The sequence below is a fragment of the Leucoraja erinacea genome, chromosome 2 (genome assembly GCF_028641065.1).
Source record: "Leucoraja erinacea ecotype New England chromosome 2, Leri_hhj_1, whole genome shotgun sequence".
Classification (NCBI taxonomy): domain Eukaryota; kingdom Metazoa; phylum Chordata; class Chondrichthyes; order Rajiformes; family Rajidae; genus Leucoraja; species Leucoraja erinaceus.
In genome coordinates, this window is record NC_073378.1 from 63,756,389 (window position 1) to 63,783,689 (window position 27,301).

General features: G+C 46.0%; 2 protein-coding genes across 4 annotated transcripts in view; one reads left to right on the forward strand and one right to left on the reverse strand.

Annotated features, from left to right (window-relative positions):
• Window positions 1–27,301, forward strand: part of fyco1a (FYVE and coiled-coil domain autophagy adaptor 1a) — a 216,304-nt gene that overhangs the window by 157,573 nt on the left and 31,430 nt on the right. The window lies entirely within an intron of this gene.
• Window positions 22,083–24,536, reverse strand: LOC129710890 (C-C chemokine receptor type 7-like). 2 transcript variants are annotated; one of them, XM_055658209.1, is made up of 2 exons: window positions 23,388–24,536; window positions 22,083–23,204 (listed from the first exon to the last, which is right to left on the reverse strand). In XM_055658209.1, exons 1-2 carry the CDS (start codon window positions 23,394–23,396, stop codon window positions 22,131–22,133), a joined length of 1,083 nt encoding a protein of 360 aa, XP_055514184.1. In that variant the 5' UTR covers window positions 23,397–24,536; the 3' UTR covers window positions 22,083–22,130. The 2 variants fall into 2 exon arrangements, with proteins under 2 accessions (XP_055514184.1, XP_055514193.1); XM_055658218.1 differs by having other exon boundaries at window positions 23,372–24,536.

Genomic DNA, 27,301 nt, shown 5'->3' on the forward strand with positions numbered 1-27,301 from the left:
CTATTACAAATCTCAAATTGTGGGGTACAGAGGCAAATAAATAAATGATGGGTTTTTGTCCCAAACATTATGGAGGGCACTTGTACTTGGACTCCAGAGTGGTAGATGTAGCAGTTCTTTATACAGCACAAGCAAACACACGGAAAGTAACTGGTGGAAGAATCTCCCAAAACACAAACTGCTTTGATTTTTCATCCTGGGAAAATGATTCTGACTGTCTACCTGATCTATGCCTCTTATAATTTTATATACTTCTATCAGGTCTCTCCACAACCCCTGGCATCCCAGAGAAAGCAATCCAAGTCAGTCCAAACTCTTCCTGTACCTAATACCCCCCTCATCCAGACATAGTTCTGGTAGGTTTTCTCTGTATCATTTCTGAAAGCCTTCACATCCATCCTGTAATGGGACGATCAGAACTGCATGCAATCCTCCAAATGCGGCCTAACCAATGTCTTATAAAGCTGCATCATGACTTCCTGACTCTTGTTCTCGTGATGCACAGGGCTGTGTGCTGAGCCCCCTCCTCTACTCCCTCTTCACCTATGACTGCACACCTATACATGGTACTAACACCATCATCAAGTATGCAGATGATATAATGGTGATTGGCCTCATCAGCAACAACGATGAGCTGGCCTACAGGGAGGAGGTCCAGCAGTTAGCAGCATGGTGCGCTGACAACAACCTGGCCCTTAACTCCAAGAAGACCAAGGAGCTCATTGTAGACTTCAGGAAGTCCAGAGGCGGCACGCACACCCCCATCCACATTAACGGGACGGAGGTGGAACGTGTTTCTAGCTTCAGGTTCCTGGGAGTCAACATCTCCGATGACCTCTCTTGGACCCACAATACCTCTACTCTGATCAAGAAGGCTCATCAGCGTCTCTTCTTCCTGAGGAGACTGAAGAAGGTCCATCTGTCTTCTCAGATCCTGGTGAACTTCTACCGCTGCACCATCGAGAGCATCCTTACCAACTGCATCACAGTATGGTATGGCAACTGCTCTGTCTCCGACCGGAAGGCATTACAGAGGGTGGTGAAAATTGCCCAACGCATCACCGGTTCCACGCTCCCCTCCATTGAGTCTGTCCAAAGCAAGCGCTGTCTGCGGAGGGCGCTCAGCATCGCCAAGGACTGCTCTCACCCCAACCATGGACTGTTTACCCTCCTACCATCCGGGAGGCGCTACAGGTCTCTCCTTTGCCGAACCAGCAGGTCGAGGAACAGCTTCTTTCCGGCGGCTGTCACTCTACTCAACAACATACCTCGGTGACTGCCAATCACCACCCCCCACCGGACACTTATTATTATTTTTTTATTCAAATCGTTTGCTATGTCGCTCTTCAAGGGAGATGCTAAATGCATTTCGTTGTCTCTGTACTATACACTGACAATGACAATTAAAATTGAATCTGAATCTGAATCTGAATCTTCTCAATGCCCTGACCTGTGAGATCAAGCATATCATATGCTTTCTTTACTTGTGTTGCCATTTTTAGGGAGTTATGGACTTGGACCCTAAGTTGATGAAAGTCAGGGTGGAACTGAATAATAATATTTTGAAATTTCAGTAGTGTCACCAATGTCATCCACAGTTCAGATTGGGTCAAATATTACAAATGTGACAAGCCAATGGATTTAGTTTAATCTGCTAGCAGGGAGACAGAATTATTCCAGAAATCGGCAAGACTGCATGAAGTGGCTTCAATCTTTCATAGCCCTGTTGATACTCTGCAAATGTAGAGAGACTGATTGGTTCAGAACCCTGAGTGAGGTGGAGTCAGGTACTCTCACAACATTTAAGAAATATCAAGACAAGCACTTGAATCGTCAATGCATAGAAGGAGATGGCTTCTTGATGGTGTTGGGCCAAAGGGCTTGTTTTTATACCTTGTGATTCTATGGGTCAATACTCGAAAAGCTTCCAAGGCCAAAGTCCACCCATCCAAAACAAACCAATTTACTGAAGAGTTTCACGTGTTGTATAAACACTCAGTTTAATATTTAAACAATACAGATCTACAATTAGTACAAAAGAGCAATGTGTGATTAAGAAGGAACTGCAGATGCTGGAAAATCGAAGGTACACAAAAATATTGGAGAATACTGGGTGCAGCAGCATCTACGGAGCGAAGGAAATAGGCAACATTTCGGGCCAAAACCCATCTTCAGGTGTGTTAATGTGTTGACTGTGAGGCGAAGTAGCTCCGTCGTCTGCTGCACCCCGTCAGCTGTTCACTCAGAGCGGCGATGATTGGTCGGCCCAGATCATGCCAGGTCCACGCTCGAGCTCAACGAACAACGGTTCGAGATCAAAGTAGCTCGGCCTGCCACATTACCACCATTTTAAGAAGGATAGCTCTTTGGATACACAAACACCCCAACAAAAATATCTATGACCATACTTGATATGTTAAGTGACAAAATAACCAGTTTGAAAATTCATTTGATTTTATTCTGGGGTTGCAGACATAGGGAATGAAGTGAAATTTGGAAATGATCACAGTGAATGGCAGTCCTGATTCGAAGGGCCGAATGGCCTACTCCTGCACTTATTGTCTATGTCTATTGGAAGCTTTTAAACAACAGGATGGATATGACAGACCTGTGAAATGGGCAGACACAAGTCACCAAAATAAATTGTGTCTATGGATGTAGTATAAATTAACTTTTAAAGTTTTAAAGAGGATGTAAAAATACAAAGATGTGAGAGGATATAATTTTTTTGTTTCAATTTGCTCTGATGATTGAATTATGTTTGCATTTGCTCTGTTGAATGATTCTGAGGCAGAGAATTATGTATATATAATCTTGATGAATGTGAAACAGGCAGAAGGACGTGATGGTATACCTATGCTCCCATATCTTATGTTGAAACGTCAAATAGGATTCTTGGCTTAACAAATGGGAATGTAAAATACAAAAGCAAGAATCCTAAATCTTTCTAAAACACTGGTTACGATCCACCATAAATATTGTGAGAACTCTACAAGAGAGTTAAACTGACCTCATCTGCCTGTACATGCTCCATATCTCTCCTTTCCCTGCACTTCCATGTGGTGAGAGGCGGAAAGTTTAATGGAGATATGGAGGGCAAGTTTTTTTTACATAGTGGTGGAGACTTGGAGTGCATTGCCATGGTGGTAGCGGAGGTACTACACTACAATAGTGGCACTTAAGAGGCTTTTAGATAGGCATATGGAAGTGCAAGGAATGGAGAGAAAGAAATTATGTACAGACAGATGAGATCAGTTTAACTTGGCACAGAAGGGACTATTTCTACGCTGCACTGTTCCATGTTCATGTTCTTTCACTCTCTGCTTCCTTCCATGAACCGATCTCTATCCAGCCACCTACAGTAGCTGTCCCTGGATGCTATGAGATCTAACCTTCCAGAGCAGCCTACCATGCGGAGCCTTATCAAATGTCTTGCTGGTCCATATAGACAACGTTTACAGCTTTGTCCTCATTGATCTTTTCGGTAACTTCAAATCAGATTCGGACGACAAATCTCCCATGCACAAAACTATGCTGACTTTCTCTAATCAGCCCCTATCTATATAAATGCAGAAATATCTTATCCCTCAGAATCCTCCCCTTTAACCTACCTAAAACAAATGTTATGCTCACTGGTCTATAGATCCCAGGTTTTTCCTTGCAGACCTTCTTGAATAGAGGCACAGCAGTAGCCACCCTCCAGTCTTCCGTCACCTCATCCACATTTAATGAAAATTGATATATTTCATCTAGGGTACTGCAATTTTCTCTCAAGCTACTTACAGTGTCCTTGGATATATCTACTCAGGACTGGAAGAGTTATCTATACCTATACAATTGAAGGTTAACCTCTCTACTTGTGTATTGAATTCCCCAAGAGAATAGTGTGCTGAAACAACAAACTATCTGCTGGAAGTTTTCACTGTTCGGGCATCATCTGTGGGAAAATAAATTGTTGAAAGTTTAGAGTTGAAATCCATAATATTCTGTCAGCTTTCTTAATTATGACACCATACTCAGCAGTCCAGCCTGAGGGGTTCTCCATCCACCATATGGACTGTACGAAGGCATCTGGGAAAGGGAGAGAAGGGGGCGTCTGCCTCATGGTCAACTCTGCGTGGTGCTCAGACGTGGCAGTCCTGTCCAAGTCCTGCTCTCCACACCTCGAACATGTGGGGGTGAAGTGCCATCTCCCAAGGGAATTCACCTCCATTATCCTGACCGCGGTCTACATCCCACCCCAGGCAGACGTCCGTCTGGCACTGGAGGAGCTGCACGCCGTGGTCAACAAACACCAGACGTCTTACACCGAGGCATTTACCACCATAGCCGGGGACTTCAATAAAGAAAACCTCAAGAAATCGCTCCCAAACTTCCATCAACATATTTCCTGCTGCACCAGAGGACCAAACACCCTCGACCACTGCTACACCACCATCAAGGATGCCTATCGCTCTATTCCTCGCCCTCACTTTGGTAAATCCGACCATACCTACAGGCAGCAACTGAAGAGCGCACCCCCGGAGGTGAGGACTGTACAGAGCTGGTCGGGGGGTGGGGAGTCTATATACAGGGCAATGTTGAGGGACTCGGCAGCGGACCTGAACGAATATGCTACAGTCGTTACAGACTTCATAAAGAAAATTGTTGATGACTGCATCCAAACAAAAACCTTCCAAGTGTTTCCCAAGCAGAAGCCTTGGATGAACTTTGAGATCCGCACTCTTCTGAAGACCAGACACCGGGCATTCATGTCTGATGTTACAGTGGTCTACAAGAAGTCCAAATATGACCTTGGTAAACCCATCAAAAAGGCCAAAAGGGATCTGCTCCAAACTGGAAGATGAGACAGATGTTCGGCAGCTGCAATCACCTCCTACAAGGCAAAATCAGGAGGTAGCTCGAATGTCGGCGTAGCATCACTCCCTGACGAGCTCAATGCTTTCAACGCACGCTTTGATAGGGAGAACACTGATGTGCTTTCTCGAGCCCCCATTTGCTGTGATGGTATTTCAGTCACAGTCAGAGGCCGACATCAGAAAATCCTTCAGAGGGGTGAACCCTTGAAAAGCGCCTGGACCTGATGGTATACCCGGTCGTGTTCTAAAATCCTGTGCAGACCAACTGGCTGGAGTTTTTACGGGCATTTTCAACCTCTCAATTCTGAGGTCCGAGGTTCCCACCTGCTTTAAAAGGGCATCAATTATACTGGTGCCCAGGAAGAGCAAGGTGACTATCGACCAGTGGCATTAACGCCTGTGGTGATGAAGTGCTTTGAGAGGTTGATCATGGCGCAAATCAACTCCTACCTCGACAAAAAAACCGAACCCACTGCAGTTCGCGTACCGCCACAACAGATCAACGGTGGATGCGATCTTGCTGGCCCTCCACTCCACTCTGGACCACTTGGACAACAAAAATTCATATGTCAGGCTGTTATTCATTGATTGCAGCTCGGCATTAAATACAATCATCCCCTCCAAGCTCGTTACCAAACTCGCAGAACTGGGTCTCTGCGCATCCCTCTGCAATTGGATCCTCGACTTCCTCATTCACAGACCACAGACTGTCGTATAACCATATAACAATTGGTGGAAATGTGTCAGCCTCGATAACAAACAGTATGTGAGCACCTCAAGACTGTGTGCTCAGCCCCCTGCTGTACTCATGTAGCCGGTCATAGTGCGAACTGCATCATCAAGTTCGCTGACACCACCACTGTTGTGGGACGTATCACTGATGGGGATGAGTCAGAGTATAGAAGAGAGATCGACCGACTGACCAAATGGTGCCAGCACAATAACCTGACCCTCAACACCAGCAAAACCAAGGAACTGATTGTGGACTTTGGAAGGGGTAGGATGGGGACCCACAGTCCCGTTTATATCAATGGGTCGATGGTGGAAAGGGTCAAGAGCTTCAAATTCCTGGGCGTGCACATCTCTGAAGATCTTTTCTGGTCGGAGAACACTGAGGCAATTATATAAAAAAACACACCAGCGCCTCTACTTCCTGAGAAAATTACGGAGAGTCGGTTTGTCAAGGAGGACTCTCTCTAACTTCTACAGGTGCACAGTAGACAGCATGCTGACCGGTGGCATCGTGGCTTGGTTCGGCAATTTGAGCGCCCTGGAGCAGAAAAGACTACAAAAAGTAACAATGCCCAGTCCATCATCGGCTCTGACTTACCTTCCGTCGAGGGGATCTATCACAGTCGCTGCCTCAAAAAGACTGGCAGCATCATCAAGGACCCACATCATCCTGGCCACGCACTCATCTCCCCGCTACCTTCAGGCAGAAGGTACAGGAGCCTGAAGACTGCAACGACCAGGTTCAGGAATAGCCACTTCCCCACAGCCATCAGGCTATTAAACTCAGCTCGGGCAAAACTCTGAACATTAATTGCCCATTATCTGTTTATTTGCACTTCATCAGTTTATTTATTCATGTGTGTATATATTTATATAATGGTATATGGACACGCTGATCTGTTCTGTATTCATGGCTACTATGTTCTGGTGTGCTAAAGCAAAGCAAGAATTTCATTGTCCTATCAGGGACACATGACAATAAACTCTCTTGAACTCTTGATACTCGGATAACATTGAGGGAGCAATACAAGCACGGGGTGGCTATGTATGTAGAAATAAAAAAGAAGGAAACTGAGGCAGTTGGGCCCCGACGTGCGGTTGTGGGGGGGGAGGCGGCATGCAGCGTCATACACTAACTACCCCTCCCCCCCCCGCACTCACGCTAATTACCCCCCTTGATATTATTAATTTGCTCCTTTTACCCCATAACCACTCTCTCTACTGATGCATAGCCCCCGACTTGCAGTCACATCTAGAGAGGGGGTGGGGCGGGGGTAGAGAGTGAGGGCAGAGAGAGAAGGGCAGAGAGGGGAGGAAGAGGAGGGGGGGGAGAGGAGAGGGGGGAGGAGAGGGAGGGGGAGAGGGGGAGGAGGAGGGGGGGGAGAGAGGAGAGGAGGGGGGGGGGAGAGAGGGGGGGGAGAGAGGAGAGGGGGGGAGAAGAGAGGGAGGAGAGAGAGAGGAGGGGAGAGGAGGAGAGGGGAGAGGGAGAGGAGGAGAGGGGGAGGGAGAGGGGAGGGAGAGGGGAGGGGGGGAGAGGGGGGGAGGGGGGGGGGGAGGAGAGGGGGGAGAGGAGAGGGGGGAGAGAGAGAGAAAGAGAGAGGGATAGGGATAGGGAGAGAGAGAGAGAGAGGTGGGGAGAGAGGGGAGGGGATAGAGAGAGAGAGAGAGTGCCTTTTTATTTCAACCCAAACCCAAACAACCATTTGCAGGCAGTGCTTTTTTTTACCTCTAACCATATTTTCATTTTCAAACCAAATTAAGGATACTCACAGTGCTGTAGACATTTGTTCAGTGTCATTCAGAGCTCAGAGTGACTGAGACTAATTCACAGAGCTCCATCTTGCAGAGATTAATTGAGGCACACCACTTCCTGGTTTTATAGTCCCTCCCTCCCCCCTGTCGCCAGTGGGGGCAGCAGAGAGAATGGGGAATTTTGTAAAAACATTAATGTCTCTGTCATTATTCATCAACGGGAAAAATTCTCGGCACACATGTGGCCGAGGGGGGCTCTGAGTGAGGTGGCCAAAAATGACGTCCGTAGGTGGCGCCGTTCTCTCGGAAATCGCAGCACAGAAGGCCAAAAGCGGTCAAGAACAGAGATTTAGTAATATAGATTATGGCTGCCAGTGACCAGCAGAGGGAGTGACATTCATGTTCTGAGATAATCTTGTTTATATGCATATTTGTGCACGTTTAATTTAGTTTATTGCCACGTGTACCGAGATACAGTTACAAGCATTTGTTGCGTGCTAACCTGTCTGCAGAAAGAAAATACATGGTTACAATCGTGCCATCCACAGTTTCCAAATACACGATGAAGGGAATAACGTTTAGTGCAAGATAAAGTCCAGTAAAGTCCAAATAAAGATAGTCCAAGAGTCTCCAAAGAGGTAGATAGTGCTCTAGTTGTTAATGGGATGTTCAATTGCCTGATAACAGCTGGGAAGGGACTGTTCTTGAATCTGAATGTGTGCGTTTTTGCACTTCAATAGCTCTTGCCAGATGGGACAGGGGAGAAGAGGGAGTGATCAGGGTGAGACTCACGTGTAAGAAGGAACTGCAGATGCTGGTTTAAACCAAAGATAAACACAAAAAGCTGGAGTAACTCAGCGGGTCAGACAGCATCTCTGGAGAAAAGGAATAGGTGACATTTCAGGTCAAGACCCTTTTTCAGACAGGGTGAGACTCATCCTTGATTATGCTGCTGGCCTTGCTGAGGCAATGTGAGGTGTAAATGGAGTCAGTGGAAGGGAGGTTGTTTTTTGTGATGGTCTGGGCTGCATCCACAATTCTCTGCAATTTCTTGAGATCTTGGATAGAATTGTTCCCAAACCATGCTGTGATGCATCCCGATAAAATGCTTTCTACAGCATTCTAAGTTGGTGAGAGTTATTGGAGACTTGCACACCTCCAGATTCAGGGACCGTTTCTTCCCAGCTGTTATCGGGCAACTGAACACTCCTCTCACGTGTTAGAGTGCATTTCTGACCTCCCATCCACCTCATTGGAGACTTTTGAACTATCTTTAATCAATCAATCTCTAAATGTTGTATTTAGAGACGGATTGGGGGAAAATGGAGGAGGACTGGCCAATTTTTGTGCCTTCCACCATAGTGATGAATGCTCTGATGGATGTTTGTGTTAAATTTTCATTGTGTATTGTGTGTTCTTGATCATTGTACCGCTGCTGGCTAATTAATTTCACTTGCACTTTATGTGCAATGTGACGAATAAAACCGTATTGTATTGTATTGTCTTTATCCTTTATCTGTGCACTGTCGACAGCTTTATTCTAATCATGTAAAGTATTTTCTTTGGCAGGATAACACACAAATAAAGTTCTTCACTGTACCTCGGTACACATGACAATAATAATCTAAACTAAATTAAACATGTGCCAGGTTTTTCTCAATGCACAAAGCCATTAAAACGTGAAATAAAATGAGGATACCCAAGAGCATCCATCACTCACTCACTAGCTGATATGAAAAAGGCCATAAGACGCATTGGACTGAATCTTCCACCGTTCCGTCTGCCCAATACATTTTAAAAAGTCTGAAATCTGAGATAAGAATGACACAAAAATAGATTTTATGCCGTCGGTGTTAAGGAAGGTGACTTGACTACTTTTGCAAGTATTAAATAAGAGTATGTGCTGTGTTATTTCCGTTTACTTTTGACTTTAGACTCAAAGACATTCTAGTCATACTTGAAAAGTTGGATATATTTAGATCTCATTAAAAAATTTAGACCATGCAGGGCTCTCCCTTAACCTTTTTTCACTGTTGCCAGCTGGGCAACCTAGGCAGCTTTTTACGTTGCCGAATTTAGGTGCTCATTTAAGACGGCTTGCATGACGCGTCGATAATGTGCTCGGAGGAAGTGCGTAATTACCAGTAGATATTATGCTCAATTATGCTCAATGAAGCATTCACATATTATTTCTGCTTCAAATAAAGTCACAAACTAAACCTGACCATACTTTTGAATGTACATAGTACCTCTTTTACTCTGTGCCCACTAAGAAGATGAGTCATGGAAGTAGGTGACTATATTGAATCTGTCATGGAACTTGGCAAGTGTGATTGCCCAGAAGGGCAATAAAAATGGCTGAAGTGGGTATTTATTATTATTTTTTTGGGGTGGGGGGATATCAATTTTAAATGAACAGAAACATTATATTTGTGAGAACTTGTGTAACTTTTCTGCTTGATATTTAAACCATCTCCTGAAAAGCAAAGTAAAGACAGAGCTGTTCAAATACATCTAAAGTCACTGTAATTGTCATCTGAGTCGCTATCGAGCAGAGCATCCTCCTCATCAGACTTGTCACTGTTGGTGAGGTCCCAAGGCAGGTGCTGCAGCTAGGTCGTCTCCCGTGTCAGGCCTCCTTGTCCTCGTCTCTCCTGCATGCCACAAGCTGATGGCTGGCCGGGGAGCAAAGTCGTTGATGTTACTGGCATGCAGCATGATGAGGAGCTGGACGGTCACCTGGTCGTCCTAGAGGGAACTTCAGATGGTGGTCTTCAGCTGCTTCAGCCGGCTGAAGCCTCGCTCAGCCTCAGCTGAAGGTGCCGGTATGGTAAGGACGAGGTCAAGGAGAGTGCAGATGTTGGGTAGCTCTTCTGGTGTAAGACTTCAGGAACACCATGCTGTGTCACAACAACCCTTTCAGCACCATGGCTGTTACTTGGCACTACACTGGAGCATTAGGGGGAACTGCAATGCCCAAATTTCGGGGTGAGTTTCTGATGAAAAAGTGGGGGAGGACTGGTAAGCGAGAGACAGAAAGAGCAGAGACAGAGATAGACAGAGATGGAGTCAGAGACAGAGAGAGAAAGACACAGATAGAAAGACAGGTACATGGATAGATTTGGAGGGATATAGACCAAACAGCAGGTGGCTTTGCAGTTTCTCTCCCCCTCCCGTGGGGTGTGGGATTTAAGGGACTGTTCCACGGGCGGCATTTTCGGTGACAGCCTGAAAAGAGGTTGTCACGTCGTGGTCGGGTCGTGATGCATGCAGTGACGCGCGGTGTTTCCCTGTCGCCCCAGGATTTTGGAATGTTCAAAATCCAGGGGCGACATTTGGGTATCTCATCATGTCGTGCGCCCTGTCACACGATAATAATAATAATAATAATAAATTTTATTTATGGGCGTCTTTCAAGAGTCTCAAGGACACCTTACAAACATTTAGCAAGTAGAGGAAAAACATGTAAGCGGAATGAAATAAATAGTAGAGACATGACTAGTACACAAATTAAAGACGGGAAGCCAGTGAAGTTGGGAAGCCAGTGAAGTTGTTTGAGGACTGGAGTGATGTGATGCCAGGATTTGGTGTGGGTGATGAGTCGGGCGGCTGCGTTCTGGACCAGTTGTAGTCGGTTGATGTAGGTGGAGCTGATGCCAAGGAGAAGTGAGTTGCAGTAGTCCAGTCGGGAGGAGATGAAGGTATGGATGAGTCTTTCAGCAGCGGCAGGTGTGAGAGAGGGTCTGATTTTGGCGATGTTGCGGAGGTGAAAGAAGGAGGTTTTAATGACATGGCGGATGTGAGGCTCAAGTGAGGGGGTGGAATCAAAGATCACGCCAAGGTTGCGGGCCTGGGGAGATGGCGAGACAGTGGTGCCATCGATGGTGAGAGTGGGGTTATTGATTTTGCTGAGTGTGGATTTGGAGCCTATGAGGAGGAATTCTGTTTTATCGCTGTTGAGTTTGAGGAAGTTATGTTGCATCCAGGTTTTTATAGCTGACAAACAGGAGTTGATATGGGAGAGGGGGCGGGTTGAGGGGGGATTAGGTGCCGAGGTAGATCTGGGTGTCATCGGCGTAACAGTGGGAGTCCAGGTTGAAGTGGCGGAGTATCTGACCAAGGGGGAAGATGTAGATGATGAAGAGGAGGGGGCCGAGTACGGAGCCTTGGGGAACGCCTTGAGTGACTGTGGCTGTAGCAGAACAGATGACGTATGCTGTCCGGTGGGTGACGCCCGGTTAGGGTTGGGGTTAGGGACCACGGATGGGCTGTAAAATAGTCTTCCTTCAATGCATGGATTTTAAACATTAATATAATAAAATTAATACAACAAAATCAATTGCAAATGAAAAGATGTCTGAATCGTTCAGTTTTATATTGTATTGGTACGCTTCCAGATCCAAATCACCATCTCTAACTGTTCACAGGGATGGATTCAGTGAGTATAGTCTGAACTCCCCTCTCCCTCCTCTTCCCCCTTCCTGCCCCATCCCTCCTTCTCCACTCCCCACCCCCACCCTTCTCCCTTCTCATTCCCCTCTACCCCTTCCTCCTCCCCGCTCCACTCTTCTCCCTCTTCTCCACTCCCCCCCTCCCCTCACATCCCCTTCTCCCACTTTCCCCGACACCCCCCATTTGAGGACCCAGCCTGTGACAGCTAGATCCCACTAATAGTACTGCACAAAGTCTACTCCACGTCTGCAGAAGGGTTTCGGCCCGAAACGTTGCCTTTTTCCATCGCTCCATAGATGCTGCTGCACCCGCTGAGTTTCTCCAGCTTTTTTGTGTATCTTCTACTCCACATCATCTGTTTTAGTAACATTGGCTATGGGATCAATGCAGACTTTGCCAACAATACTCCCCACCTCCTCCCCCCTGCTTCAAACTGGGTCGTGGGTATTTAGACTCGGTGCCGGAGCAGGTGGGTGGCACTGGTACATTGACAACATTGCCTGCACCCAGTTGAAAAGCTCGCTGCCTCTGGGGGTTTGGAGAGACCATTGGAAGAGAGATCTGCTTCTGGGACAACTCGTGACCAACAGTTTAGTGCAGAATATTGGGGGTTCGAGTCCAACCCCTGGGGCCCGTGTCACATTTAGTTCAGAGGTACAGTGCCCTTCGGCCCACCGAGTCCGCACCGACCAGCGATCCCCCGCACACTATCACACACGCTAGGGACAATATCAAGCCTATCAACCTAGAGTTAGGGATAGGGTTACCTCCCGCACTCCAAAGGTTTGTATAAATTGTCCCTGGCGTGTGTGGGATAGTGTGCAGGGGATTGCTGTTCGCAGGCTGGGTCCACAAATGGTGCGGCGTCGGGGGAAAGGGAGGGGGGGGCTGGAGACGGGAAGTAGCAGGGGAGAAGGAGATGTGCGGGGAGTGGGGGGGGGGGAGTGGAGAAGTGGAAGAAGAGTGGAGCGGGGAGGAAGAGGGGAGAAGGGAGGAAGAGGAGGGAAGGGAAGAAGCGGCTCAGGCGTTCGACACCGCTGCAAATTGTTCTGTTGCTGTTGTTCCCTTAAAGGGCCTGTCCCACTTTGCGATTTTTTTCGGCGACTGCGGAAGGGCGTGAGTCAGTGACTCACGCCCTTTAAAACCATCACTGACACTCCGCAGTCGCCGATAAATCGCAAAGTGGGACAGGCCCTTTAAGGGAACACCAACAACAGAACAATTTGTAGCAACTGTCGAGCGCCAATCCGCTGCCCGAGCTGCTGGTTCACAAACAAGCAGCAATTCCACAGGGCAAGGCAGGGAACGAGGATAAGGCAGGAGCTCTCTGAGAAATGCCGGCACAGTTTGCATCAGGCCGTCTGCTGTCCACATCACCCAAGCTTTCCTTCGCTTGCCAAGCCGGGCAAAATGACACGGCTTTTAGGTTGACCGGCAGGACTTTAGGTGGCATTGGCAAACGGACAACCGTTAATTTCGAGCCCTGCCATGGTTATTAGTAATGGTATTGCAGGATAGTTGTTCTCGTTTGCTGTTGGGTTTTGGTTTGAAGAATACATTTTTTGTACGCAATCGAAAAGATGTGCCTATATGAACCGTGTACAGAAAATGACAAAGTATCTGTTCTCTAACAGTCTTTGCAGTACTGAACAAGGACTTGTTTTGTTTAAGAAAGAACTGCAGATGCTGGAAAAATCGAAGGTAGGCAAAAATGCTGGAGAAACTCTGCTGGTGAGGCAGCATCCATAGACAGAAGGAATAGGCGACGTTTCGGGTCGAGATCCTTCTTCAGACTGATGTCGGGGGGGCGGGGGAATCCTCTATATCCCGCAGCTATGCTCTAATTCCCCATCCCCCCCTACTCATAACACGGAGAGAGAGTCCCCCTTGTCCTCACCTTCCACCCCATCAGCCGTCGCATACAACATATAAACCTCCAACATTTTCACCACCTTCAACGGGATCCCACCACTGGCCACATCTTCCCATCTCCTCCCCTTTCTGCTTTCCGCAGAGAACATTCCCCCGGTAACTCCCTGGTCAATTTGTCCCTTCCGACCCAAACCACCCGCTCCCCGGGTACTTTCCCTTGCAGCTGCAGGAAATGCTACACTTGTTGCTTGACCTCCTCCCTCGACGCCATCCAAGGATCCAAGCAGTCTTTCCAGGTGTGGCAGAGATTCACTCACCTGCACCTCCTCCAACCTCTTCTACTGCATCTGCTGTTCCAGGTGTCAACTTCTCTACATCGGCGAGACCAAGCGCAGGCTTGGCAATCACTTCGCCGAACACCTCCAGTCAGTTTGCACTAACCAAACTGATCTTCCAGTGGCTCAGCCCATCAACTCCCCCTCCCATTACGAATCTGACTTTTCTGTCCTGGGCCACCTCCATTGTCAGAGTGAGGCCCAGCGCAAATTGGAGGAACAGCACCTCATATTTCGCTTGGGTAGTTTACACCCCAGCAGTATAAACATCGACTTCTCTATTTTCAGATAGTCCTTGCTTTCTCCCTCCTTCCCCTCCCCCTTCTCAGCTCTCTCACAAGCCTACTGCCTCCGCATCTTCTTTTCTTTCCCCCCTTCCCCCGATATCAGTCTGAAGAAGGGTCTCGAACCGAAAGGTCGCCTATTCCTTCTCTCCATAGATGCTGCCTCACCCGCTGAGTTTCTCAAGGACTTGTTGTGCTTCCTAAAATTCAAGAACCAACAGAATCAGCATCTGCTTACCCACTTAAAGCAGAGGATCTTCCATTGATTCTGGATTCTCTACCTGGCTCACTCTCAAAGGTGTGTTGTCAAAATTCTAATGTTTATCTAAACCACTAGTCTGATCTCCAGGCTGGCTTTTTTGTAGTATGAAAATATGAAATGCTGTTTATATGGTTTATATCCATGAAACTATCAAAGAGGTCTGGATGCTGCAGAATGAAAGGATAAAACATAGAAACATAGAAATTAGGTGCAGGAGTAGGCCATTCGGCCCTTCGAGCCTGCACCGCCATTCAATATGATCATGGCTGATCATCCAACTCAGTATCCCGTACCTGCCTTCTCTCCATACCCTCTGATCCCTTTAGCCACAAGGGCCACATCTAACTCCCTCTTAAATATACCAATGAACTGGCCTCGACTACCCTCTGTGGCAGAGAGTTCCAGAGATTCACAACTCTCTGTGTGAAAACAGTTCTTCTCATCTCGGTTTTAAAGGATTTCCTCCTTATCTTTAAGCTGTGACCCCTTGTCCTGGACTTCCCCAACATCGGGAGCAATCTTCCTGCATCTAGCCTGTCCAACCCCTTAAGAATTTTGTAAGTTTCTATAAGATCCCCTCTCAATCTCTTAAATTCTAGAGAGTATAAACCAAGTCTATCCAGTCTTTCTTCATAAGACAATCCTGACATCCCAGGAATCAGTCTGGTGAACCTTCTCTGCACTCCCTCTATGGCAATAATGTCCTTCCTCAGATTTGGAGACCAAAACTGTACGCAATACTCCAGGCGTGGTCTCACCAAGATCCTGTACAACTGCAGTAGAACCTCCCTGCTCCTATACTCAAATCATTTTGCTATGAAAGCTAACATACCATTCACTTTCTTCACTGCCTGCTGCACCTGCATGCCTACTTTCAATGACTGGTGTACCATGACACTCAGGTCTCGCTGCATCTCCCCTTTTCCTAGTCGGCCACCATTTAGATAATAGTCTGCTTTCCTGTTTTTTTTTGCCACCAAAATGGATAACCTCACATTTATCCACATTATACTGCATCTGCCAAACATTTGCCCACTCACCCAGCCTATCCAAGTCACCTTGCAGTCTCCTAGCATCCTCCTCACAGCTAACACTGCCCCCCAGCTTAGTGTCATCCGCTAACTTGGAGATATTGCCTTCAATTCCCTCATCCAGATCATTAATATATATTTTAAATAGCTGGGGTCCCAGCACTGAGCCTTCCGGTACCCCACTAGTCACTGCCTGCCATTGTGAAAAGGACCCGTTTACTCCTACTCTTTGCTTCCTGTTTGCCAGGCAGTTCTCTATCCACATCAATACAGAACCCCCAATGCCGTGTGCTTTAAGTTTGTATAATAATCTCTTATGTGGGACCTTGTCAAAAGCCTTCTGGAAGTCCAGATACACCACATCCACTGGTTCTCCCCTATCCACGCTACTAGTTACATCCTCGAAAAATTCTTTAAGATTCGTCAGACATGATTTACCTTTCGTAAATCCATGCTGACTTAGTCCAATGATTTCATCACTTTCCAAATGTGCTGCTATCCCATCTTTAATAACTGACTCTAGCAGTTTCCCCACTACCGATGTTAGACTAACTGGTCTGTAATTCCCCGTTTTCTCTCTCCCTCCCTCCCTTCTTAAAAAGTGGGGTTACGTTTGCTACCCTCCAATCCTCAGGAACTACTCCAGAATCTAAAGAATTTTGAAAGATTATTACTAATGCATCCACTATTTCTGGAGCTACTTCCTTAAGTACTCTGGGATGCAGCCTATCTGGCCCTGGGGATTTATCGGCCATTAATCCATTCAATTTACCCAACACCATTTCTCGACTAACCTGGATTTCACTCAATTCCTCCAACTCCTTTGACCCGCGGTCCCCTGCAATTTCCGGCAGATTATTTATGTCTTCCTTAGTGAAGACGGAACCAAAGTAGTTATTCAATTGGTCCGCCATATCCTTGTTCCCCATGATCAACTCACCTGTTTCTGACTGCAAGGGACCTACATTTGTTTTAACTAATCTCTTTCTTTTCACATATCTATAAAACCTTTTACAGTCAGTTTTTATGTACCCTGCCAGTTTTCTTTCATAATCTATTTTTCCTTTCCTAATTAAGCCCTTTGTCCTCCTCTGCTGGTCTCTGAATTTCTCCCAGTATGCTGCTTTTTCTGGCTAATTTGTACGCATCATCCTTCGCTTTGATACTATCCCTGATTTCCCTTGTTATCCACGGATGCACTACCTTCCCTGATTTATTCTTTTGTCAAACTGGGATGAACAATTTTTGTAGTTCATCCATGCAGTCTTTAAATGTCTTCCATTGCATATCCACGGTCAACCCTTTTAGAATGAATTGCCAGTCAATCTTGGCCAATTGAATTGAATTGAATTGAATTCCTTTATTGTCATTCAGACCTTACAATTCACGTCTCATACCCTCAAAGTTACCTTTCTTTAAGTTCAGAACCATTGTTTCTGAATTAACAATGTCACTCTCCATCCTAATGAAGAACTCAACCATATTATGGTCACTCTTGTCCAAGGGGGCACGTACAACAAGACTGCTAACTAACCCTTCCTCATTACTCAATACCCAGTCTAAAATAGCCTGCTCTCTCGTTGGTTCCTCTACATGTTGATTTAGAAAACTATCCCGCATACATTCCAAGAAATCCTCCTCCTCAGCACCCCTGCCAATTTGATTCACCCAATCTATATGTAGATTGAAGTCACCCATTATAACTGTTTTGCCTTTGTCGCACGCATTTCTAATTTCCTGTTTGATGCCATCCCCAACTCCACTACTACTGTTAGGTGGCCTGTACACAACACCCACTAGCGTTTTCTGCCCCTTAGTGTTTCGCAGCTCTACCCATACCGATTCCACATCCTCCAAACTAATGTCCTTCCTTTCCATTGCGTTAATCTCCTCTCTAATCAGCAACGCTACCCCACCTCCTTTTCCTTTCTCTCTATCCCTCCTGAATATTGAATATCCCTGGATGTTCAGCTCCCAGCCTTGGTCAACCTGGAGCCATGTCTCCGTGATCCCAACTATATCATAGTCATTAATAGCTATCTGCACAATCAACTCATCCACCTTATTACGAATGCTCCTTGCATTGAGACACAAAGCCTTCAGGCTTGTTTTTACAACACTCTTACCCCTTATACAATTATGTTGAAAAGTGGCCCTTTTTGATTTTTGCCCTGGTTTTGTCTGCCTGCCACTTTTACTTTTCACCTTGCTACCTATTGCTTCTACCCTCATTTTACACCCCTCTGTCTCTACGCTCACACATTTAAGAAACCCTTTCCCTTTAACTCCATCCTCCACTATCCCATTCGACACCCCACCCCCCTTATTCAGTTTAAAACCACCCGTGTAGCAGTGGCATACCTGCCTGCCAGAATGCTGGTCCCACACCTGTTAAGATGCAATCCGTCCCTTTTGTACAGTTCCCCCTTACCCCAAAACAGATCCCAGTGATCTAAGAATCTAAATCCCTGCCCCGTGCACCAGTTCCTCAGCCACACGTTCAGGTCCCGTATCTCCCTGTTCCTGCTCTCGCCAGCACGGGGAACTGGAAGCAAACCGGAGATAACAACCCTGGAGGTCCCTGCTTTTCAGCATTTTTCCGAGCTCTCTAAAGTCACTCTGCAGAATATTCATCCCCTTCTTTCCGACATCGTTTGTGCCGACATGCACTACCACTTCCGGATGTTCACCTTTGCCCTTGAGGATTTTCTGCACTCTGTCCGTGACATCCTGGATCCTGGCACCGGGAAGGCAGCACACCATCCTCGCATCCCGTCTGTTGCCGCAGAAACCCCTGTCCGTACCTCTCACAATGGAGTCTCCTACTACAATGGCGTTGCCTGCCTTAGGCCTTTTTGGCTCAACAGCCCTATTCGCATCGCAAGCCAGTCCGCCGCTCAGTGTAAACACGTCTTCTGTCCCAACAGCTTCTAAGCGGGTGAACCTGTTCACAAGAGGTACAACACCCGGGCACGTTGGCATTCCATGCTTCCCTCCCTTTCTCACTGTCTCCCACCTTCTCTCTTCCAGTACCTTAGGTGTAACAATCGTACTGTAGGACTTGTCGAGGAACGACTCCGTTTCTCGGACGAACCGGAGGTCATCCACTTGCTTCTCCAGTTCCCCAACACGGCCCTTCAGGAGCTCTACCTGGATGCACTTCTCGCATTTGTAGCAGCCAGAGGCACCAGCGGTGTCCTTGACCCCCCACATACTGCAAGCATCGCACTGAATCAGCTTGCCTGACATCTCCTTCTTTCATCTCTACCTCTCAAGCGTAGTCTCCTCTCCTAAGACTCTCGAGCCAAAGACTCACACTTCCCTCACAAGGCCGCTCACTCACTGCCGCTCGCTAAGAGCCGTCTTGCTTAAATTGACTGATAAATTGCCTGATTTACCAATTTACAAACCAAATTCCTCAGTTTTCAACTGTTTTCCCGGCACTGACTCACTTCTCTCCTCCCACTTGGGCTGGAGCCAATCAGTCGTATCTCTTGCTAATCTCCTGCTGCTGTTGCTCCCAAATCTACAGCAGTTCTGAGTAAAGTCTGCCTGTGCTTGGCTTCTACTTTTCAACTGTTTTCACCCCTCTGACTCACTTCTCTCCTCCCACTCGGGCTAGAGCCAATCAGTATCTCTTGCTAATCTCCTGCTGCTGTTGCTCCCAAATCTACAGCAGTTCAGAGTAAAGTCTGCCTTGTGGACATGAAGGACTGCCTAAACATGTCATAGACCAGCTGCACATTGATGGCATGGATAATTCCATTACTTTCTTTTCTTGGGTGAGGAGATATTCAGTGTCTGATGTTTATATTATTTATGACATCTTATTCATTGGATAAGCCAGTAACACTACTGGCCCTTCCTAGGACCTAGCTGAGATGCCAAACCTAGCTGAGATGACTAAAATTATGAAATGGTAATTATTAAATATAAATATTAAAGGCATGGGAGAATTATGCTTATCTAAGAGATCGATCTCTTAGGTAGGCATAATTCTCCATGCCTTTCCACCGCAGTACTTGCAACACGCGAAGGTCTGTGCAGCCCACGTGCCGTCGGCGCTGCTTCAAGCCGTCAATGACAAGCGGGGCTGAAGGCAGCAGAAATTCTGCCTTTGCAGTACTGCACAAATTTCTTGGCTTTTTCAAATATGGATTGTCATTATTTTAAATGTATCTTAGGAAACAAAGAGAGAAGAATGGAGTTTGTGTACCAATAATGTGGTAGGTAAATTTCTTGATGCTATATGTTTTTAAATACTGTATTTCCCGGGGTGGAGGGAGAGCTCCTTTCACAGTGTTTGCATAGTCTGGCCCGGGGTAAAGTTGCGGGAACGGCAGAAGTGTTGAGAAGGAGGGGGTCGGGGCTCATGCCAGTAACCCACTTGTGATGCTCCAGGCACGGAGCCACCGCATTGTGGCCGGGGAGTGAATTAGCTCGGGTGGCTGCGAGCGGCCGCCAGGACTGGACCGCCCCTTCTCCCAGGCCCCGCTCACCTCTGGCAGTGCTCTCCGTCTGAAAACCTCTCTCCTGTCGCTCGCCAGCCTCACTCATGTCAGCCGCTTCCCGCAAATCCTTAAATTCCAACAGCGCGTTCAAGGGACCTATTGAGGTTACTCGGCTGTGGGAATTTAAGGATTTGAGGGAAGCGTCTGACATGAGCGAAGGTGAGAGATGTTCAGACGGAGAGCACTGCCAGAGGTGAACGGGCCGGTAGAAGGCGCTGAAGTGGCAGCCAGTTCTGCTGTCCGGACCCGGCGGCTGCTTGCAGCCACCCGATCTGCTTCCCTCCCTGGAAGTGGCGGCCAGTTCTGCTGTTCGTGCTCGGAGCGCCGCGGCAGCGGTAAGTGAGTTAATTACTGACATGATCCCGACCCCCTCCATCTCAACACTCCTGCCCACCCCGCAACTTTAACCCCTGGCCAGACTCTCCACACGGTGTGGAAGGAACTCTTCCCCCCCAATTGGTCCCTTGAACTAGTATTGTCATTCAATAAGATGACAACTGATGACAACTTGTTCCGGTGTGTTCCCATTTTTCCCACCATCTCTCCACCTGCCTTCATCGTCCATCCCCCACCCATTCAGTAATTAAAAAATGAAGGAGATTTGGAAGCCTTGGGCATATTGAATTGTTATTTATTTTTATTTTTTATTTTTACGGAGAGGAGAACAATCTGCATGCGTGGTTTAAGATTTTTTCAGTTCCATTAGTTTCTGCATAAAAAAGATAAGCATAGTAAACCAATCAATGTTCATAAAAAATAAACCAGTTAGTTCAGATTCAGATTCAGATTCAACTTTAATTGTGCAGTGTACAGTACAGAGACAATGAAATGCAGTTAGCATCTCCCCGGAAGAGCGACATAGAATATTAGCAATAAATAAATCTATTTACATGCATACAGTCATAGTGTTTTTCCTGGTGGGAGGAGTATCCGGGGGGGGGGGGGGGGGGGGTGATTGGCAGTCACCGAGCTACATTATGAGTAGTGTAACAGCCGCAGGGAAGAAGCTGTTCGGCAACGGAGAGACCTGTAGCGCCTCCCGGATGGTAGGAGGGTAAACAGTCTATGGTTGGGGTGAGAGCAGTCCTTGGTGATGCTGAGCGCCCTTTGCAGACAACGCTTGCTATGGACAGACTCAATGGAGGGGAGCAAGGAACCGGTGATGCGTTGGGCAATTTTCACCACCCTCTGCAGTGCTTTCCAGTCGTAGACGGAGCAGTTGCCATACCATACTGTGATACAGTTGGTAAGGATGCTCTCGATGGTGCAGCAGTAGAAGTTCACCAGAATCTGAAGAGATAGATGGACCTTCTCCAGTCTCCTCAGGAAGAAGAGATGCTGGTGAGCCTTCTTGACCAGAGTTGAGATATTGTGGGTCCAAGAGAGGTCATCGGAGATGTTGACCCCCGGGAACCTGAAGCTGGAAACACGTTCCACCTCTGTCCTGTTAATGTGGATGGGGGTTCCTGAAGTCTACAATGAGCTCCTTTGTCTTCTTGGAGTTAAGGGCCAGGTTGTCAGTGCACCATGTTGCTAGGTTCAAAGGTGATTGATAGCTTCACTGTATCAGAAGCACCTTCATAGATTGCGCACATTGCGCGATTTTGCACATTCTCAAATCACATACTCAATCAATAGCTTTTTATTGGTTAGAAATGCTGCCTGTCCCGCTGAGTCACTCCAGCATTTTGTGTCTATCTTTGTTTTAAACCAGCATCTGCAGTTCTTTCCTACACAATTGTTTTTTATTCTTCCCTTCTTTCAAGATCTGCATTTGTACCAATTAATCAAAAAGAAGACAACATGAATATTGAACAATATTGTCAAATATTTAATGATACAATTTATGCATATATTTAAACATATTTTATACTTGAAAATGTGTATGCTTGTAGATACAGAATAGAATTTGATGCTGTATGACATTCACTTATTCTTTAATTTAATTTGAATTTACAGCAGAAGATTAAGAAATCACGTACAATTCTGATGCTGTTTCCTTTGATGTACATGTAAATATCCCGATGCACCATGTATTTTCTATAAAGGGTGAAAACTTGTTGTTTCAGAGATTCCTGATTTTTGTTGTGATGTCTCGCATTCAGTTTTCTGACACCCCACCAATAGTCTTTGACTTATACATCCAGCATCTTTTAAAATCTTTAAGAGGTTGTTTCTAAACTTTACTCCAAGAAATACATATAAAATAGGATTGAGGCTGCAGTGTACATAGGCAATGCTCTCTGTTATGATAATTGCATAGTTTCTATTTAGCTTGTATTCACAACTCATGCTTTCATTACTTATGATCGATAGAGTTTGCATTAAGAGTATAATGTTAAATGGCAGTTCACAAATCATAAATACAATGACAACTGCAACTATAATCTTTAATGATTTATTCTTCTGAAAGCCCTTAGCTTTGAGTAGAGTTTTTGCAATGATTGAATAGCAAATAATTATTGTCACACAGGGGATCAAAAATCCCACAACCATCTGCAATACATGGACTCCTACCATGATGATATCTGAATTAGGAGGGTATACCATAGTACAAATAACTTTGTCAGGCATATCAAATGCTTCACTTAATATAAATTCTGGAAGGGCCAGCATGATTGCAAGCCCCCAAACGCCTGCACAAACTATCTTACTATGAAATATTTTCATTTTACTCTTAAGCATTTTTGTTGACTGAACAATCAAATTGTACCTGTTGACACTTACACATGCAAGAGTTAACATACAGCTGTAGAAATTGACAGTGTACACACCATTCATAATTTTGCACATAGAAGTTCCAAATATCCATTCATTATATGCATCGATTGCCCAGAATGGCAGGGTGCAAAGGAAGATTAAATCAGCGATCGCTAGATTCATCACGTAGACATCTGTCATGGTCTTCTGCTTCACATAAAGGACATATGTCACAATGACCAACAAATTGCCCAGAAGCCCTGTCACAAATATTACTGCATATAAACTGGGCATGAAAAGCCTACCAAAGTTTCTGACACCCGATGTTTCACAGGCTGTTGAAAAAAGTGAAGGATCCAGGAAGGCAAAATCCCAACTATCATTGGTGGTGACTGAAGTCTCCATAATGGGTAACTAAAAATAAAACAACTGATAATTAATAAAGAGTAGATTTTAAGTAAAATAAATTAAACATGATTTTAAACCTTGCATCTGGTATTTACAATTGTAGCTGTGCTACAATTAATACTTGCAAAGCAAACATGATACTTCAACAAAAACAGAAGGTATGGTTTACATACTGAAGAGAGTTTTTACCTGTGTCATCTTTTTGAAGGTATAGAGTGTTTTTGCAATAATTGACTTATGTTCTCACTGCACCGTCACCACAACCTGCTTTCTGAGCATGTACTTGGTTGTGAAACAGAAATCATTGTCGCATCTGGAAAAAGGAAGTAATATTCCTCTGTTCTCAGTTAAATGCTGACATATGGTAAATAACATAGTTTGAGACGAAGAAAAATATTCTTGGCACTGAAAGATCTTATTTCTAGTCACTCAGTTGGGTGGAGAAATTTTAAACATATAACTAAAAGATTAAAAGTTAATCTGTTTAAACTTTCTCCACCTAATTGCATGCCGTTAATTTCTCTGAAATTATTGCATATGTTACATCCTCATAAAAATGTCCATTTGTACATTAAAATAGTGCATTTTTAAATCTATTCTGCTATTTAAGTACAGAATACAGTGATTCTAGTTGAGTTTAGTTTAGAGGGACAATGTGTAAACAGACCCTCCGGCCCACCAAGATCTCGCAGACCACGATCACCCGTATTCTACACACTAGGGACAATTAATAGGAGATAATTAAACTTCAAACCTAAATGTCTTCGGAATGTGGGAGGCACCCAAACAAAACCCACGCAGTCACAGGGAGAACATACAGACAGCACCCATGGTCATGATCGAACCCGGGTCTCTGGCACTGTAAGGCAGCAACGTTACTGCTGCGTGCGTCACTGCGCCACCCAAAAATTAATTTGTGAGTGGAAATGGTTAATTATAAAAGTTTATAACACAGAAGATGGCATTCTCCCCATGGGAAAATATGATTAAAGTTAATCCCTCTACCCTGCTAGCTTTAAGACCGCTCATTGGGGTTCTTCAGTGTGATAAGGTTTCTGCCTGAAGCACTCATTCAGGCAGTAAGTTTCCAACCCAGCATCGTTGATTCCATTAAAAAAAATGGTCCTGTGCCCCCTAATTATTGAACATGTACCAAGGAGAATTAGTCCTTGTTGCTCACCCTTGGTAGGCTTCTCATAGTTAAGCCCCAGTCCCACTTACGTGTCCTTGGCATGCTAATTACGCAACCTCATGGTCGCTTTGAGGCGCGAAGGTCGCGTGTGACTTCATGCGCCCGCACAGACGTCATTTGAAGATGGACACAAAATGCAGGAGTAACTCAGTGGGACTGGCAGCATCTCTGGAGAGAAGCAATGGATGATGTTTCGGGTCGAGACTCTTGTTCAGTCTGAAAGAAGGGTCTTGACCCACAAGGTCATCCATTCCTTCTTTCCAGAGATGCTGCCGGTCCCGCTGAGTTACTTCAGCATTTTGTGTCTATCTTCAATTTTTTAGGCCCCGCTCTGGGAGTAGAAGTGGGGGCGGATCCGGACCGCAACAGCCGTGAGCCCCAGGCTGAGTTCGACGATCGTATGCCTGTTTCTGCTGCTGTTGGAGGTGAGACGTTGCATTGCACCAGGGTCTTGGGCCTGTCTCACTGTGGCCGTCAGTTACGCGACAGGCCGGTGGCGCTCGAAGATTTCGTTCGCTACAAAATTTCGGAGCGCCGCGCGATACCGCGCACAACTCCACATCCCTCCGCGCTTCTCAGTGGGACCGGCCCCGCGCAGCCACACGATGCCCGTGCGCCTCGATGTGACGACGAGGTCGCGTAATTTGCGTGCCAAGGACACGTAAGTGGGACAGGGCCTTTAGATGCATCTGTGTTTGGGGGCATCACCTTGTTGGTCGGCCTCAGGACATCAGTATTAAACTGAGAATAGCAGAAATGAATGAACAGTAGTCACTGCATTGGAGGAGCAGTCCACAAAACAATATGTGTTTAAAGTGAATTAAGGGAAATAGGTTGCAAAAAAAGGGCAGACAAAAAAGATCAGTCTGAAGCAAGGTTACTACCCAAAATGTCACCTATCCATGTTTCCCATGGATGCTGCCTGACTTGTTGAGGTATTCCATCCTTTTTTTGTGAACTGGCATCTGCAGTTCTTTGTTTCTATGTCTGGAAATAGCTCCATGTTGGTTGAAGGGCTACAGGGCACAGCAATTGGTAGTGGGAGTGGCAGAGGGAGTTGGTCTAGGTATGTTGTGAGTGGTGTACATGCACTAGAAAAATTCTCATTACAAAGGATGCTGGTTGAGATTGGGTGTGGGTATTTGTAATAAATGTGGCCAGAGCAGCCTGCATGATTTGAATTTGAAGCCTGGGACAGTACTCCACCTTCAGGTAACAATACTTAGAGCACTTAGCGTGTCAAATGTGACTGCATTACACTTTATTCTGAGTAGCTGAATCACAGTTAGGTCAGTGCCACTACATTTAGGGGCAAACAAAATTTACATCTCAAGGCATCAAACAGGTATTATTTAACATATAAATGACCTATTGTTTTACTTTTGGCTCATAAGTTTTTTACTTTCTGTATATTGTAGGAGAATTAATTAATCATTTTGTACTCAAAGAAAGGAGATTTGCCATCCAATTTTAGGCCCATTATACTGTCTACCATGGATGTATTCAGTACCATTGAAATAGAGAGCAGATTCAGCTATATAAGTTTAAAGTGGCCATTAGCAGAGCTTTGAGCTAAAAAAATGACACCTTTAATGTCAAATCAGCATTAACGTCTGCCTACTCCACATTGTATTAGCTTTGTTTACAATAGCTGTGTACATATTGTGCTGTCACAACAGGATGCCCATATATTGGTCTCTGCTTTGGGAAATAAGGGGTTTGGCACAGTGGCACAGCCGTAGAGTTGCTGCCTAATGTAAGTAAAACCAATGAATTGATTGTGCACTTTGGAAGAGGAAGGATGAAGACCCACCATCCTGTTTATATCAGTAGTGAAGAGAGTCAAAAACTTCAAATTCCTGGGCGTGCATATTTCCGAAGATCTTTCCTGGACCTATCACACAGATGCAATTATAAATAAAGCACATCAATGCCTCTACTTTCTGAGAAGATTACAGAGATTCGGTATGCCAAAGAGGATTTTGAACTTCTACAGGTGTACAGTAGAGATCATATTGACTGGTTGCATCATGGCTTGGTTCAGCAACTTGACCGTACAGAAGGGAAAAGACTGCAAAAAATTGTAAACACTGTCCAGTCCATCACCGCCTCTGACCTCCCATTCATCGAAAGGGATTTATGGGAGTAGCTGCCTCAAAATGGCAGCCAGCATCATCAGAGACCCACACCATCCTGGACACACACTCAAATACAATCTCAAATAAGCTCTGACACTACAATTGTTTATTTTTTGTGCATGTGTATATATATATATAAATATCCTCATAACTATAAGACTCTGATCTTGGACGTGGATGTGTGTGTGCGCCTATTTATTTGTTTGTGTGTGATGACATCTACTCGAAGAAACGACGCGCTAACGTGAAATTTTTACATATTCCGGTAGAGATTTACCCCCCTGGAGTCAAGAATTGGCTTCCCTAAAAATGTTGTGCTTTATTTCTTGAGTTATCAAAAAAAATGTTCACAAATCCGATCCAACTTTCAATTCAAAATGGCTGTTTATTTTGGGGGGGAGTTTTCGCTGATGATGTGACAATGGATCTGCCTGCCGTCTGCTCGCGCTGCGACTAACGTCACCTCCCACCCCTCCCTCCTCCCCCCGTTGTTCAAAAGTTGTCCTGTCGAACTCCCGAGAGCTTTGGTCGACACATACTCGCGCCTTGGCTCGGGTTTCCCGAGACTCCCGAGAGCTGCCGAGAGCTTTGGACGCACGTTGCCCGAGAATGCGGGCAATGGGTTTCCCGAGAACCTCCGCGAGCAGCCGCTCCCCCCCTGCAAGCTGGCGCGACCCCCCCCCCCCCCTCCGCGAGCAGCCGCCCCCCCCCTCATGCCTGGCCCCCCTCCCCCCCGAGCTGCCACCCCCCCTCCTCTCCTCCTCCCTCCCCCT